Source organism: Cuculus canorus, chromosome 2 (assembly GCF_017976375.1).
Source record: "Cuculus canorus isolate bCucCan1 chromosome 2, bCucCan1.pri, whole genome shotgun sequence".
Lineage (NCBI taxonomy): Eukaryota > Metazoa > Chordata > Aves > Cuculiformes > Cuculidae > Cuculus > Cuculus canorus.
Genome location: NC_071402.1, coordinates 155,672,759 through 155,689,672, shown reverse-complemented (window position 1 = coordinate 155,689,672; position 16,914 = coordinate 155,672,759). Strand labels below are relative to the sequence as shown.

General features: G+C 44.6%; 1 protein-coding gene across 5 annotated transcripts in view; it reads right to left on the bottom strand.

The window, feature by feature from the left end:
* The window catches only part of LOC104056977 (mitogen-activated protein kinase kinase kinase 3), a 91,566-nt gene that overhangs the window by 38,860 nt on the left and 35,792 nt on the right, over positions 1-16,914 (bottom strand). For all 5 annotated transcript variants that reach the window (XM_054059601.1, XM_054059600.1, XM_054059597.1 and 2 more), the window contains one exon: positions 11,025-11,134. In XM_054059601.1, the coding sequence (XP_053915576.1) occupies positions 11,025-11,134 (110 nt within the window). The remainder of the gene's footprint in view (positions 1-11,024; positions 11,135-16,914) is intronic.

Here is a 16,914-nt window from a genome sequence, read left to right as displayed (position 1 = left end):
AATAGTGGTTTTCTTCCTGTGAAGAAAACACTGCTCACCACCAGCCTCCGAGGTGAAACATCAGGGAGGGCTCAGTCCCGCGGTGCTGCATCTCACAGGGACAATCCCCAAATGGGTGGGTGACAGCCCTTCCTGAGCATGGGTCTTATCTCTAACCCTGGACTGCCAGTGCATGAAGGCACACTTTCCATCCTCTCAGAGGGAAAGCAGAGCTACAAGTGAGGAATCTTTGTCTCTAATGAGGGAAATGAGTTGGACAGGCATCTTTAGGTTTATTTTTAAACTGACAGCTCCTCGAGTTCTGCAAACACCCACCAAAGTTCAGGAAGTCAAGGCTGGAGATGATTCAGTTGAAAAGCTGAAAAGCCCCTATCAGATTCAGGGTGAACATGTTGGATCACCCAAAATGCATCGTTTTTATCTTTGCTTGTAGCATTTCTGTTCTTCTAGAAAAGCTGGGAAAAACCACTGCCAGGACAGTCATCAAATGGGGCACTCCAGTAGTATTACAGGCTTGTGCTAAACAGGCGCTTACATCAGCTCGGTGTCTGCTTCTCCAGACCCACAGCACTTGGACAAACTCCATAATTGCCTCTAGAACCAGGCTCAAACCATAAAAATACAAAACTAACTCTAAAACAGTGCAAAATTCAAAAGGAGAAGAGATCATAGAATTACAGAGTGGCTTGGGTGGGAAGGAACCTTAAAGATCATCCAGTTCCAACCCTCCTGCCATTGGCAGAGACACCTCTCACTGGATCAGGTTACTCAAAGCCTCATCTGACCTGGCCTGTAACACCTCCATGGATGGGACATCCATGACTTCTCTGGGCAGCCTGTGCCAGTACCTCACCAACCTCACAGGGAAAAAATTCTTCCCATTATCTCATCTATACCTCCTCTCTTTCAGCTTAAAATCTTTGCCTCTCTGTTCTATTACTGCACTCCTTGATAAAGAGCCCCTTCTGAGCTTTCCTGTAGGTCCCCCTTTAAGTACTGGAAGGTCGCTATAAGGTCTCCCTGGAGCCTTCTCTTCTCTAGGCTGAACAAACTCAACTCTCTCATCCTGTCCTCAAAGCAGAGGTGCACCAGCCCTGTATCATCTTTGTGGTCTCCTCTGGACCAGAGATAACCATAACTAACCCAGTGCTGAAGGTTGAAATCATTTTAGAGAGACAGGCAAATACAGATAGCATTGCAACTTTGGATTATTTTTTTGGAAAAGCGTTATGGGCTCTTTTATGCCATTTTTTTATTTGCACGTGCTTCTCTGAACAGGGCCTGGCTGGTTCTTCCCTCCTGGATGCTGGCAGTAAATCAGCTGGTGTGGGTTCACTGCATATAGCTCTGCAAAGCCATTTAATAAAGCAAAAGAAAAAAAAAAAATCAGGGCAAGGAACTTTCGAGGTTTCTCCTGACAAAGGAGCAGGATGTGTAAGGGGAAAAGCTCACGCAGCTCTGGCCTCCCTGCAGGAAACCTTTCAAAACACAGGTTTCACTTTCAGCGCGGACCCGAGCGCTGCACCGAGCTGGGATGTAGCACACACTCCCTGTTTATGCTGAGCACCACAAATTTCGCAGACAAATAAGTTTTGAAAAACAGCTCGTGGCTGGAAAATGTCAAAACACTTGTCTAAAACTCCAGAGAGAGAAGAAGAAAAAAAAAAAAAGAAAGAAAGACCCAGACCTTTCTGCATCCTCTTCTTCTACATCAACAACAGGGCTGATGTGCTATGGCCCAAAGCCAACAGAAGTAAGCCAGCTGCCCCGCTTCTGAGCAGAGCAACACACACACACCAGCTGCAACAGGGGAATGAAAACCCACTTCATTTATTGATTAGATTATTATTCATTCCTTTTACTGATATAAAACCCACTACATCTTGCTTCCCCCAAAGGAACCAAGACCTTAAACTTGCAAGGATTTCAAAGAGGAAGAAATATATACATATGTATTTATTTCTATATATACATACATACATAGATATATATAAGTGGATGAGAAGCACAAACACGAGCCACAAAAGGTGTACTTGCAGCCCACAAAGCCAACTGTATCCTGGGCTGCATCAAAAGACGTGTGACCAGGAGGTCAAGTTGGGCTTGTTCAGCCTACAGAAGAGAAGGCTCCAGAGAGACCTTAGAGCAGCCTCCCAGTGCTTAAAGAGGGCCTATAATAATGCTGGGGAGGGGCTCTTTATCAGGGAGTGCAGGGATAGGATGAGGGGTAATGGTTTTAAGCTGAAAGAGGGAAGATTTAGATATTTGGAAGAATTTTTTTCCTGTGATGGTGGTGAACAGGTTGCTCAGGGAAGTCATAGATGCGCCATCCCTGGAGGTGTTCAAGGCCAGGTCGGATGGGGTTTTTAGCAACCTGATCCAGTGGAAGATGTCCCTGCCCATGGCAGGGAGGCTGGACCTGCATAACCTTTAAGGTCTCTTCCAACTCCAACCATTCTGTGATATATACACAGTTTGAGAAATTGATTACAGCTTTATTTTGCAGTTTTTCCTTGTCTTGCTCATGGTTTTGAGCCACAGCTAAACCTGAATTCGCCACTGCTATCAGCAAGAAATACTTTTTCCCTTGTTTAAAGAAAAGAAGGCAGTGCACAAAGCACTAGGAAGTCCCAGGGGGACGCAAAGCACTTCCTAAATGCCAGAGTAGGCTGTGATTTTTTACACCCATGGAAATCTGGTTTGGAGCAACTGGCTCGAGATTATACATGGACTCTGGGGCACCGCCAAGTGCTGGAGCAAAATCTCACAGGAGTCTGCATTCAGCGTTTCAAATTCATAACTGAGGAGAAGGCAGGATCAGCATCTCCTCCATACAGACCTCAACATAATGAGCAAATACTTGACAGCAGGTCGTGAAAGAGGTACAGGTGGTGGAGGCTTTTCACTCTCGCAATTATGAGAGAAATGGAGACAACAGCGACTCCTCCTTGCACAATGCAGGTCATGCTATTTATCCTCCCCACCATCAGACGTTAAACGGGGTTAATGGCAGCCTTGTTCTCCCCTAAAAGAAGAGATCATTAGCTGGTGCAGGAGAACAAGTAAAGACATCAAGCAGGGGGTGTGTGAAATACGGTGAAGGAGGGTAAGGCCATGCCGCAAGGCACCAGCCTTCAACACTGAGCTCTGGCAGAGGAATCCATTGACAGATTGAAGCCATCGTAAAAGCTGAGGCAGGTAATCAAGGAAGTAGGGGAAACTGAGGCGAGGCACAAAAGTATGGGGTGTTTTGGCTAAGACTGTGAGGAAAATCCAAGCTTGGGGAAGAGATAGCTCCAAGGAGACCTTATTGGAGCCTTTCAACATATAAAAAGGCTTTATAAGAAGGAGAGAGACCTTTTACCAGGTACTGTAGTGACAGCACAAGCAGAAACAGTTTCAAACTAGATATAAGGAAGAATTTTTTTATTGTGAGGGTAGGTGAGGCATTGGAATAGGTGGCCCAGAGATGTTGTGGATCCCTCATCCCTGGAAGCATTCAAGGCCAAGTTGAATGAGGCTTTGAGGGTGAAAGATGTCCCTGCCCAGGGCTGATGGGTTGCACTAGATGACCTTTAAAGGTCCTTCCAACCCAAACCACTCTGTGATTTTATGATTCATTCTATGAAGCAGTAGAATGACAGAGCCAGGCACAAAATTTAGATGTTTGATCTCCTGGCTTGTATGTACTGAGCAACCTTCCCCTCTCCACATGCATTTCCGTACAACACGAGGCATGGAAGAGCCCACGGCTTGGCTGGCGCCTGTAGGCTCTGCTGTGACACAATCAAAATAAGTGACAATCCTGACAGGAAATACCACAGTAATTCCCTTCGTTTCTGGAATAATTTCTTCTCTGAGATACTTGCACCGGCATTTCCTCCAGCCCTGCTAACAAACGGTATTTTACTTTCTTGCCATCCGCCTCAGAAAGGAAAAAGCAAAGCTACCGCAGTGGCCACAAACCCATCACCATCTTTCCAGGCTTCCCTTGAGGTATTTTTAGCTTCTTCCTCAAAACTTCTAATTTCAAGAAGAGAAAAGACCACAACTGCTGAGCTTTAGAGGAAACACTAATGGGAATTGGGGGTGAGAGGGATGGGGGCAGCTGTTTCTGTCCACGAGGTGCTTGGCTAAGGACCACGCACCCCAGCAGGCTCAGCCAAGCTCAGCCCCCGGAGCTGGAGCAACCAGCCCTGAGTGCTGGTTTAGATTAAGAAAAATGTTGGAAAAAAAATGGAAAAAGTGTTTCCAAACGAGGTGAATCATGATCTTATACAGAGATCCCTGAAGAGCTGACTGCTGTTTGTAATAAAGGCACACACGGAGAGCAGGAAAACATGCAGTTAGGTCTCAAATGGAAGGGGCTTTGGAGGAACGGGAGGTGCTGAGCACCCTCAGCTGCTGGACATCCAGAGGGTTGATCAGATCAGAGTACGAGTCCAAACCGAGCAATGCTGTGCCCCTGGAGAGGAGTGTCTGATGGCATAAGGATGTCCTCGCTGTATCGCCTCAATGCCACCAATCGCAGGCTACGACCTCCACATCCGCCCATGCGCTGGTGAGGCATCAAGAGCTGAAGCACCTACAGCTGCCACACTGCACAATCCTGGATGGCCAAGTTCAAAGACTCCTCCCATCACGTCCTCTCCTCCTGAAGTCAGCAGCTGTCAGAAACAGCATTTTAGTTGGACCCCACCTCTGTGGGTTGCTTTTAAAGCTGCTCCTGTCAAACCTACCCAGAGGATAGCTTTGCCCATGATGAGACACCTCAGAGACACAGCCTTTGGATCACTCCTTCCATGCAAACCCATGGTTGCCTCACAAACCGCTTGGAACAAAGCCTCTGACTCCAACATTAACCCTTACGAGGTCAAGAAAGGCAGGAAAAAAAAAACATCACAAGGGGCCTCCCATTCCCTTCAGCGTGACACCAAGAAGGGCTCATTCCAGCTTTGCTCTAACCGACCCACAAGACCGTGGGCACACACTTTGCCTGCACTTCCCCCCTGGGTATAACAGGGGCAATGAAGGAGACCCACTTCTACATGCTGGAGGGTAAAGACCAGGGATTATTTTCACTTCTCTCATTTTCTATTTGTTGTCTCAGGAAACAATAAGAAAACCCTGCTGAGCAGTGCTGCGTTCAAACATGAGTGCTCTAGTTACTCCTTTGTACAAAGCCACAAAGTGGTGGGATTTCTCCTCAACTTCTGGCTTCAGCCAAGAGAAATCAGCACCGCAGGACCAGGCTGAGGGGACTTCTGCAACCTCCTCGATGTGCACGTTGTTTGCATTAGTCCTGTGCTCACCCCTGCTTTTAGCAACGGGATGTTCGTTACAAGCCAGACAGTTGGACCACATCCCTAAACCGCAATAGGAGATGACTAATCCGCGTCATTAGGAATTATCTGCACAGAACCCCCCACGCGCTTTGGGTTATTCAGCAATCAGACAGAAAGGGGTTTGTCTGGGATTGCCCCCTTCCCCTCTCAGGAGAAGGTGGGGAGGGGGAAGAAGCTACAAGATATCTTGGTGCCCCTGGATTCTTACAGCTCTTTTCCCCTGAAAAAGCAAGCCCAGCATGCAAGCAGCTCAGAGGCCAGTGGAAAGATGTTGTCTGCAGAGATCACTGCTCCTTGGTGCAGATATTCTTGGTTTACACATCAGCAGAAATCAAAAGCTTCTAAATGTTCATTCAAAAATCACCTACCTGGCAGGGAACAGCTTTATTGCAGCTGGATTTCTCCTTGGTATTACCCTCTTAGCACCCATGTCAGCAACACACACAGACAAGGGAAAGCCACCACCCCAAACCCTTGGGACTCCCTGATTTACCCTTTCCAGCCAAGGTTTTCCCAGCCAGGTCCCTTGCTTCTGCCCCTTAGCTGGGGCAATTCCCCAAAGACGTCCTCACAGACGCCCATCTTCAAGGCGATATGTATGGGCCCTCGCCATATCGCCCAATGGCAAAACAGAGGTGATAAAGCCAAACTCCTTCAAGGCTGCTTGAAGACCTACAGAAAGCCCTAGAACATGAGCTGTATTTATTCTAGTTACGAGCAAGCCTTGCCCTGCATCCAACTCGCCAAAGAATAAAAAGAGTTTAGAGGTAATTTACCCAAACAACAACTTTTAGGTCAGTCTGACATTTGTTGTGCATGGGAAAACATTTCTCACAAATATTGGACTTTATTGCTATGGGAGAGCTTGCAATCAAAATTAACGTGGCAGAGGAATTGCTAGCTGCCATCGGCTGTGACAGTGGCCCACATCAATGCCCTGTCATTAGAGTGAATCACAGCACCGACAACCAACTTCATACTGCAAGTTGCCAAGCACTATTTATACAAATAGATGGATGTGCACATAGACGGACAGATGCAAAATAAACGTTAATATAATTGCTCCTTTCTCCTCCACATTTTGTTTGGGATTTCTAATTCTTTGTGGTTTCCCTTCTTATCCCACTCATCTTTTTCCTTAGTAATCACAATGCAGATCGTTATTCTGCTGTTTCCTCCTTCCCCTCTTCAGAGACATTGCTATAAACAAACTCCTTCGTCTGTTCAGTCCAGGAGACTGCCGGAAAGGACTCCCTCCAGCCACGCCACAGGATGCATGAGGTCTAATGGAGTGATAAAAGGAATAATGAAGGAATAATAGTGCAGATGATGCACGAAAACTAATATCAGGATGATCCCTCTGTTCCCAAACAACAGCTCCCTTTCAAAGATTGTGACTCTCGGGCAGAAGGAAAATGATGTGCACCTCTCTCTCTCCCCCATTTTCTCACAAGGCAGAAAGGCAGAGTAATGTTGTGGCTGACACCCCTGACCAGGGCAATCTAGGGCAGGAAGCTCATCTGTACTATGCATCAGGAATAGCTATTCCCATTTACAGTTTGTTCTACCAGGAGGCATTAGACATGCAGGAACTCAGCCTCAGTCCTAAACTCATTTGTAAGGAAAGCAAACTAAAAAAAAGTAAAATTTTTAAGCAATTTGCTAAAGGATAAGTTCATTTCATAAAATGATCTGAAGCAAAACCATAGATATTTTCAGGAAGAAGTATTGTGCAGCACACACCATCGCAGACTGCTTTCTTGTGTGGCCCAGACCTACCAGGAATACTATCTGGCAGGCACTAAATTTCAGCTTCTATCAAGAGAGCACTAAGGAATCCCTCCAGGAGACAGAGATGAGATAGTACTTCAGTTGTATTTCTTTGTGGACCAAAAAAAACTGCTATAAGCCACAAAGGGACAGGCTAGTTAGTCAACACATTCTTGTTTAAAGTGTTTTTCAGTGGAAATCTGCAAAACTGACTAAAGGATTCCCATGCCTGAGAAAAGCATTTGTTCCACAGAAAAAAAGATATTGTTTTGAATGTAACAACTGAAGATCCAGACCCAACTATTTCCATGTGAGCTGACGAAGGGTCTGGAGCACAAGTCTCATGAGGAGCAGCTGAGGGAACTGGGATTGTTTAGGCTGGAGGAGGCTGAGGGGAGACCTCATTGCTCTCTACAACTACCTGAAAAGAGGTCATAGCGAGGCAGGTGTTGGTCTCCCACGTAACAAGCAATAGGACAAGAGTAAATGGCCTCAAGTTGTGCCAGGAGACGTTTAGATTGGATATTAGGAAAAATTTCTTTACCAAAAGAGTGGTGAATTGTAGAATCACAGAATCCTAGAATGGTTTGGTTTGGAAGGGACAATGAAGGTCATCTAGTCCAACCCCCCTGCAGTAAGCAGGGACACCTTCAAATTGATCAGGTTGCTCAGAGACCAGAGCAATCCAACCAGACATTGAACATTTTTCAGGAATGGAGCATCTACTGCCTCTCTGGGCAACCTGTGCCAGTGTTTCACCACCCTCAGGACAAAAAAAAAATTCTTCCTAATATCTAGTCTAAACAGCTCCTGTTTTAGTTAAAACCATTACACCTTGTCCTATTGCTACAGGTCCTGCTAAAAAGTTTTTCCACATCTTTCTTACAAGCCCTCTTTAAGTACTGAAAGGCTGCAATAAGGTCTCCTCAGAGTCTTCTCATCTCCAAGCTGAATAACCCCAACAACTCCCTCAGCCACTCTTCAGAGGAGGTGTTCCAGGCCTTTGATCATTTTTAGTAACCCTCCTCTGGAGCCACTCCAATAGATGTATGTCTTTCCTGTGCTAAGGGCTCCAGAGCTGGATGCATTGGAAGAGGCTGCCCAGGGAAATAGTAGAGTCTCCAACCTTGGAGGCAGTGTTCAAAAAGCACGTAGATGTGGCACCTTGGGACATGGTTTAGTAGGCACGGTGGTGTTGGGCTGATGGTTGGACTTGATGATCTTGGAGGTCTTTTCCAATCTTAATGATTCTATGATTCTATGTTGCTGCAAGGTCTCGTAAAAGACACCCACAATAAGATTCCCTAGAGAAACATTGGGCACCTAAATGCCTTATGCCTCCCTCTCCAAGAAGGGAGACTGTGCAGTGCGCTGTTCAGCCCAAGCAGCCACCCTGATCATAGTGGGGAAAAAAAAGGAAAGAAAACGAGAACATTGAGTACCAAAGGAACAACAAATCACAGGCATGATAACAGCAGTTCCAAGGCAATCTTCCCCCCCGCAATCAATTTCTGTGCTAAAAAAAATTGAAAAAAAACTAAAAGTGACCCAAACAAGTCAATTAAAAGCCTCTAAGCTGCAAGCACAAACCAAGTCTCCACTAGTTCCACCTACTTTGGCCACTTTCCACCTCACAGACTAGACTCCCGTCATCCCATGAGCCAGACTTGTTCCAGCAAGCCCAATTTAGTGAAGCAACAATTCAACATACTCCAACGCCCTTCATCTCGTGGGGCCTGTTGGTTTGAATCCTGAGCTCTGGAAGTGCAAGGAGAGCGGGATGCTCACTCTTTGTGCCTCCCTCCATCAGAGGGCTCTAAGTAACGACAAGCATGCAGCTATAGCTGCTCTGCTTATGGATAAAAAGAAAAATCAGAAAGGAGGCTATGTTTTTTCCAAGGATCAGTGTTGTAATTAGGAAGAACAATTTGATTCCTAATATAATAAAACTAAATGTAAATGGTAGCCAACAATTCTAAAGCTAATATTAGGGAACAACTTAACTCTATTGGTGATTCATAAATGGAGATACAGCGTGGATGGGCCATGGATACAGATTTGATTTTAATAAAATTGAAGTCTTGCACATTTGTAGATAAGAATTTAGTTGATGAAAACTATTATTTTTCTTTTTTTTCAACTAAATATCAGGTTTATGATGTATTTGCAGCATTTTTCAAAAAACAATAGCAGGGATTTTCCCCCATAGTGAGAAAACAAGTACATTATTAAAGAGAAACCTAAAAAGCTTTGCTCTCCTGCAAGCATCCCGAGATAGCTTGGTATGGTCCCCACCCACCAACTCGCAGAAAACGCTACCCTCAGAGCCATCCAGCGCTGTGCTGGATTGTCTGCTCTGCCTGCAGCTGCGGACAGCCAGCTCTGAATTTCTCTGGTCAGTTTTGTAAATATCTTGGACTTCTTTCAGCATGAGCTGAACACAAATCCAGTGATTCAGCTTGGACAGCTGCTACTGCCAGGACACACTTTAAAACAGACACGCTACGTGCGCACGTGTTTTCGTCTGCATGTGTCTAGGAAGTCTAGAGGGATTCGGGAAAGGATTTTCCCCTCTGCATCCAGAGTTCTTTGTTAGCACCACAAGTGCCGTTAAAACACACATGACGACAGTAAACGACAATTTGTTTTCTTCCTTGCTTGGCATACAGCAATCGCAAACTTGATTGCAAGCTTCTTCTAATCCACAGCACCAGAAGTGGAAATCCAAGTGGATTTGCTTGCATGTTTCTACCGCAGCTTCCCTCTCCTCTTAATTATTCTTCCCCTTCTTTTTTTTCTTGATATTTTTGACAACTGAATTCTTTCCTCACAACCTTTGTATTCATCTAATATTTGTTCCATATAGAAACAGGCGTCAGCTATTATATCAATGTCAGCGAATAATTTTTGACATTGCTCAAGGGACAATGTTTTTGCTCACAAAGTCAACTCTGAATGCGCAACAGGGCCAAAATGTTTGGTTTTAGGAGCACAAAGATAAACACCACTAACTAATATTTAAACACTTTACATAAGAATGACATTATTTCTCCCAAAAGAGCCTGGGTGTCTACAGCTCAAAGTTGGCAGCCCATCTTTCAAATATCTGAAGTAAAATGCGCACATGATAAATATTGTATTTCATCAACACTATCAATCGAAAACATTTGACTAATCCAAATCTTAGTGCTGCATAGCTTGGAGCAAATTCTACTTTCAGTGCTAGGCAAGGCAAAGATGGGTCTTGGGGTTAGAACTGAGATTTAAAACCAGTTTCTGGCTCTATCGCTGTATTTGTAAATGATTTATCATAGAATGGTTTGGGTTGGAAGAGACCTTAAAGATCATCCAGTTCCAGCCCCCTGCCACGGCCAGGGACACCTCCGACTGGATAAGGCTGCTCATCCAACCTGGCCTTGAACACCTCCACGGATAGGGCATCCACAACTTCTCTGGGCATTCTGTGCCAGTGTCTCACCACCCCTACAGGAAAAAAATTTCTTCTGAATATCTCATCTACAACTCCCCCCTTTCAGCTTAAAAGCCCTACCTGTCATCCTGACAATACATTCCCTGATAAAGAGCCCCTCCCCAGCTTTCCTGTAGCCCCTAGTTTAATTACTGGAAGGCTGCTATAATGTCTCTCCAGAGACTTCTCTCCTCTAGGCTAAGAAAGATCTCCTTTGCTCCTCCGTGATATGGGGATGCCTGTAGCTTCTTTTCAGCTCTTCAAGAAGAAGTCCTAAAGCTTATGCCCTGGTAAAATTACATTATTTCTAACATTCTGAGCTCCTGCAGCACTTGTTAACCTCCGTTCTAACCATTAGACACTATTCTCCCAGCATGTTAACCACCACGCCTGCCTCTTTGGTTTACTGGAGTTTGGGGTGGACTCAAGCAATGTCTTACCTGTTTGCTGGAGTGGACGCTGTTTTTATTCCTGTTGTTGTCCAGCAGCCCCCCGCATTTGCCCAAAGCTGCCAAATCCTTCATAATAGAGTTCAGAGCTTCTTCTTCATCTGCAAAAGAAGAAGAGACAACTGAAGTGTGGAAGGCAACCTCAGCCCTGGAAGTGCAGAGCAAAAAGACAGTATTGCAAATACAATCTTTCAACCCAAAGGTGTCAAAATATCTAGCTTTCCTGTCAAGAGAGGTCTTCAAAGACTACACCACAGTCCCACAGGGATAGGATGAGGGGTAGGGGTTTTAAGCTGAAAGAGGGGAGATTTAGATGAGAGATTAAGAAGAAATGTTTTCCTCTGAGGGTGGTGAGGCACTGGCACAGGCTGCCCAGAGAAGTCATGGATGCCCCTTTCCTGGAGGTGGGTTGGAACTGGATGATCTTCAAGGTCCCTTTTGACCCAAACAATTCTATGATTCTATGATAGCCATTCAGAGGATGTGAAAACCTGTTGCTTGCTGCTATGTTTATGATACAGTCAAGCCAAGCGGATATTAGGTACATGCAGCTATTCCTGTAAAAATTCATTAACAGCTACCGCATTTTGTGTAAAACCAAGAGCGTCCAGGGATAGAGCCACTGTTCCTCCAAGCTAGCCTGGAAAGATGTGAAAGATGACAAAAACTATATAAAATCACATAGGATTGAATCCATACACTGAGGTTCTTTCTCCAGGGAGGTATATGCCCTGGATCCTCATGCTCAGATACAGTATCACCTCATTTTTTTCCGGCTTCCCCTGCTGAGTTTTGTCAGGACTGAAGCTGCAAAAAAAGTAAGGTGTGAGAGAAAGACTTCTCACGCATGCTGTGCACCCAGAGCCATCTCATTAAAGAAATAAAGGCAAAACCAGAGGAAAACATTTGAAATCCAGTGTCACTTTTGGTTTAGCTCAGAAATGAGCTCTAATGCTTCCATTTTCCTGTAGGCGTGCGCATGTATATATTAAGAATATATATTTATATATCAATATTAAATACACAATTAATAAAATTCCATATCAAAGTAAATTAAAGTACAATTCCACTCCTCTTTCAGATTTCCCTACCTACAACAACAACATGTATATTTTTCCGGAGGGGTGGCAGGGAGCATAACCTGAAGTGGTGCAAGAAGATACTAAAGAAAAAGATAACTTTCAGTTCTAGTTCAGGAAAAAAGACAAAAGAAGTAGAATGTTCCTATCTTTTGTGTTTTGGTGTTTTATTAGGTTTTTTTTGTTGAAAAAGGACCTCTAGGAACCATCACAGTTTTCCAGACAGATTTTGGAATAGGAAAAAACATAACACAAAAAAAGAAGAAAATAACCACTTTTTCTGTAGAGCGGGAAGGGAAAGCGCGAGGGACAAGTTAAAAAAAAAAAACAACAAAAAAACCCCACAAAACCAAAATGCACGCACACCGCCCTCCAGGAATTTTCCACCAAAGCTATAATCTCTAAAATGCCCTTCACCCCCTTTCTTTTTTTCCAACACGAGTGACAACAAAGGTTTCCTGAACTTGCTGACACAAAACGCAGTCCATAATGCTTTGGGGAAACGGGGCTCCAAGAGGCAGTGAGAGGACTGGGCTTTGGCTAGCAAAACCACACAAGTCATCACCGCTCTCCCACCTCCAAACCTCCCCGGTAGGATCTGCCAGGAGATGCATCTCTGGTTAACCCATCAGTACCCTGCAAGGATATTCCAAGACTTAAAAGACTCAGCACTGTCTGTCCCAAGCAAGGACAGCAGGGTTTGCTAGAGCTCTAAAGTAATGATAATAAAAAATAATAAACGAACAGGGACAGGGTAACTTCAGTGTTTTCTAGAATGACTGTCACCTGCTCCCATTGTTCCTGCCAAGAGAGGGACCTGGCAGCCCCCAAGAGTTGGCCCAAATCCCACAACCCAAAGAACTCCCACTGCATCCCATGCATACCTACAAGGATTAACCACACAGCCGAGAGCAACAGCATGAACCACACCGTTGCTAGGATGTCTTAGAAGCACATGGCATTGCTGAAGACACCAACAAACAGAGATCTTGGAGATTAAGTGGATCCTATCACTATTATCACTAGCGATGAGTATTCCGGGTCCCTCCTACCGGGTACATGAGTTTGTCCCTCATACAGACAGTAGTCACATGAGATTGCAATGTGATTTCACTAAAAAGAAGATGGAAGTGAGCAACTCTACGAAAAGCTGAGAGACTGCAACTGAAAATCATCTCTGCAGGGTGTACAGAAAACCTGGATGTGCTTGCTGCTTATCCTACCACTTGAGGCTCATAAAGGCCACCAAGTCAGGGGTTTCAAACTTGTGACAACTTGTTTACTGATCAAGAAAGCAAGGAAGGCTAATTTCCCCTGGAATTCTCTCTTCTCCTTAAAACACCGAGGGGCTTCCAATGTCCAGGAGAGGTTGGGTTTATATTACATTAGCCTCAAAGCAATTACTGAGTCTTCCTCCTCTACTTTCCCATCAATTTTGTCAAAGCTTTTTGCAACGCAGTCTTCCGAGCGCATCAAATACAGGTTTAAAAATTCCTGGCATTGCAACCCCTCCTTGCATGTTTGTGAAAGTCACATTTCCTTAGAAAGTCAGGCTGCACATCTCTGCCAGATGCATCCTTTCGCATCTCTTCCGACACAGCAAAGAAAGAAGCATGCACTTGCTTTCAGTAACTGCTTAAATTTAGCCCATTTTCAGAAATACCCAACCATCAACTTAATGACGCTGGAATCAGTGGTGTGAAACCAAGCCCTAGCTGTTCTGAATCAGGTACTTGAAGAAAAAAAAAAAAGGACCGAGAAGATACTTCTTGCATTTAGGCTGCCAACTCAGCATCTTTGCTCCTCCATGTACTAAAATGCCAATGCCTCTCAATGCATTTGAGAACTTTTTATTATAAAACATGCATGTTATTTGTGAAAAAAAACCGAAACAGAATACACATCCATCCCATCACTGCTACAAAATAAGATATGAAAACTTCTTATATGAGCACGAAAGTTTGTTTTCTGTTGCTGGAGCATCAAAGAACATGATTTAAGCAGAAACACATTATTTCCTTAACTAATGCATTTCTATACATTTAAGTAGCTTTTTAACTACTTAGCAGTATGTTTTTAGTCCAAGAGAACTGCGATTTCAGTGAGACTACGGACAAAGCCTCAAACTGTTCAAAACAATGTGAAAAAAAACCCCATACTGTGCTCTGAAGCAACTTCAGAGCAGGCGCACAATTTGAATCATCGGTTGCAAAACTGACACTTCCCAGTCCTCTCCATGACAGCTTCGCACAGGAACTGATGAATTCCAGACTAAGCCTCTTGCCCATCCTAATTACTGCTCTTGGGGTCTCCGAGCTGACTCCCAAGAAGGGTGGAGAACTTTGTTCCATGGAAACTAGCAGCTAGTTCAGCCAGTTCAGTTAAAATTCAAACAGGCACTGAAACTTACTGGATAATTAAATCCAAATGCCACTCCCAAGCCTCTCCAGTGAAAGGGGCGTCACAGGCTGCTTGCTCTCTGTTTGGCTTCGTTCAAGTGACCAGAGGATACAGGATGGACGGCTTTGCCCAGAGAAAAATGCCAGAGGATCTACAGGAATCCAATGACCTCGGGACTTGCAAGATCAGGTTCTCTAACCTAGCACTGGCAGGACCTAAGTATGCTTCAGGCTTGGGAGAAGGCAGCATTGAGACTACACGGCAAACATCTTCCCTGGCTTTGCCGCAGCTCCAGAACAAAACAGCTGCAAGTTGCACAACACCAAATCATCCACAGAGCTCAGATGGACTCAGAGACTCATGGAAACCACTGAATTTGCACAACGTGAGCAGGTTCTTGGTCCTGAACAACCTTTTGGCCCAGTTCACACCATTTTGTACAAATTCACTTAAGGTACTACAGGTTGACAAGGATTAATTACTTGTACAACGAAGAGGGCTCTCTTCCCAACACAACATGTAAACAGGAATATTTCTACGATGGAAGACCAGGACAAAGAAAAGCTGATTACACAGACAGTAAAAATGAAATGTAAAAATCAATTGTGTTCAGCACTGTTCCTTTATCCCCAGTGTCTCCTTCCATCCTCAGCTCTTTCTTTATTTTCAGCTATTTTCTTCAGTAGGAAATTAATTTCTTTCTTCCTTACTTCCCACCAACACCCCAATTTAGTGCTTTTTACATCAGCTTCCTGTGACAAAGCTCATTTGATCATGCTGCCAGCCCATCCAAACAAGGAGTGCTTCCAACCAAATATAATAGAGGTCTTGAAGATATAAATTTCCTGAAGGCTTGGGGATTAGGGGAAATATCCATAGTCACACAGAAGAGAGAAACACACAGAAGTAAGCCAAGAGCCTTTCCAGGAAGCAATGACCAATGGAGCTACAGCAGACATGGGAAGGTTGGTTTCATACTTTAATATAAGTCCACCGATTCATTTTGTCAGGCTCTTCTAAAAAACAGAATATCTTCTCTCATCGAGTTTTCAGTTCTGTAAGATGTTAAGACTCTTGGGTTCCAGACACCACCAATGTGAATCTAGGGCTTTCAGCGCTTAGTAAAATCAACTACATAGTGAAATCAAAAAGCCACAAGATGACACATATCTCTGCCCTTCAGACACACGTTTCCGGCACTGCTACATAGCTCCAGTTCCAGCATGGATATGGGAGAGGAACCTGGAGTTTCGATCTTAGTACAGCAGGCTCATGGCTGAAAGAGAAGACAAAAAAAAAGCCAGGGAGATACAGCAAGCCTGAAGGTCAACATGGACCACCCAAACAATTCAAGAGTCAGGAGAGAAAGCAAATGAATAAAGGACAAAGGAATAATTTAGCTATGTTCAGATGGTCTAGACAGTACTGTTATTGTTGGCTTCACTAATAGGTCATTACTAAGAGGCAGCTTACGGTAGTTCCATGAAGCTGCTTCAATCAGTGATGCAAAAAAAATCACTAGCTGGATGAAGCACCCAGAAAAGCCTGCAAAGTAAAATAGCATCTTGTAGCACATGGCAAGTTCCGATTTTGGCCTCTCTTATACATCAGGCAGAGCTGAGGCTGGGAAAAGTTGGGGAAAAATCCTGGGTGTTGCAGAAGGGAAGAATATTGTTCTCTGAGTCATTACTGAGCAAGGCTGGAGCGTGTAGCTAAGGGGCTGCACGTTGTGACATGCACTTCCACTTGGATCCAACATCAAACCACAGACGTGACCACTTGTGGTCACTGAACATCCCACTGTGTTTTTCACAGCCATGATGTTGATAGCTCAGTTCTGCTGCTGTGCCTATGTAAATTCCAGCAGCAGCCTTCACCGGTAGCATCCACCTCTCTGGAAGGTGATGCAACCACTGGGGATATCCCTGGGCAGAGGGAAGAGGTCTGTATATGCGTAAGAGGGTGTGAGAACAGGATGGATCGCCTCACAGAAACACTGCCAACTTCAGTAAAAGCCCTTTCCAAAGGCAAGGATTTGAACATAAAGAAAATAAAAATTACAATCATTGAGGTTGAAAAGACCTCAAAGATCATCAAGTCCAACACCACCGTGCCTACTAAACCATGTCCCCAAGTGCCACACCTACACTTTTTTTTAACACCTCCAGGGACAGAGACTCCCAAGAAAGAAATTTCTCCTGGTATCCAATCTAAACATCCCCTGGAACAACTTGAGGCCATTTCCTCTGGTCCTATTGCTTGTTTCTTGGGAGTTGAGACCAACACCCACCTCACTACAACCTTCTTTCAGGTAGTTGTAGAGAGCGATAAGGTCTCCCCTCAGCCTCCTCTTCTTGAGACTATACAACCCTAGGTCCCTCAGCTGCTCCTCATAAGACTTG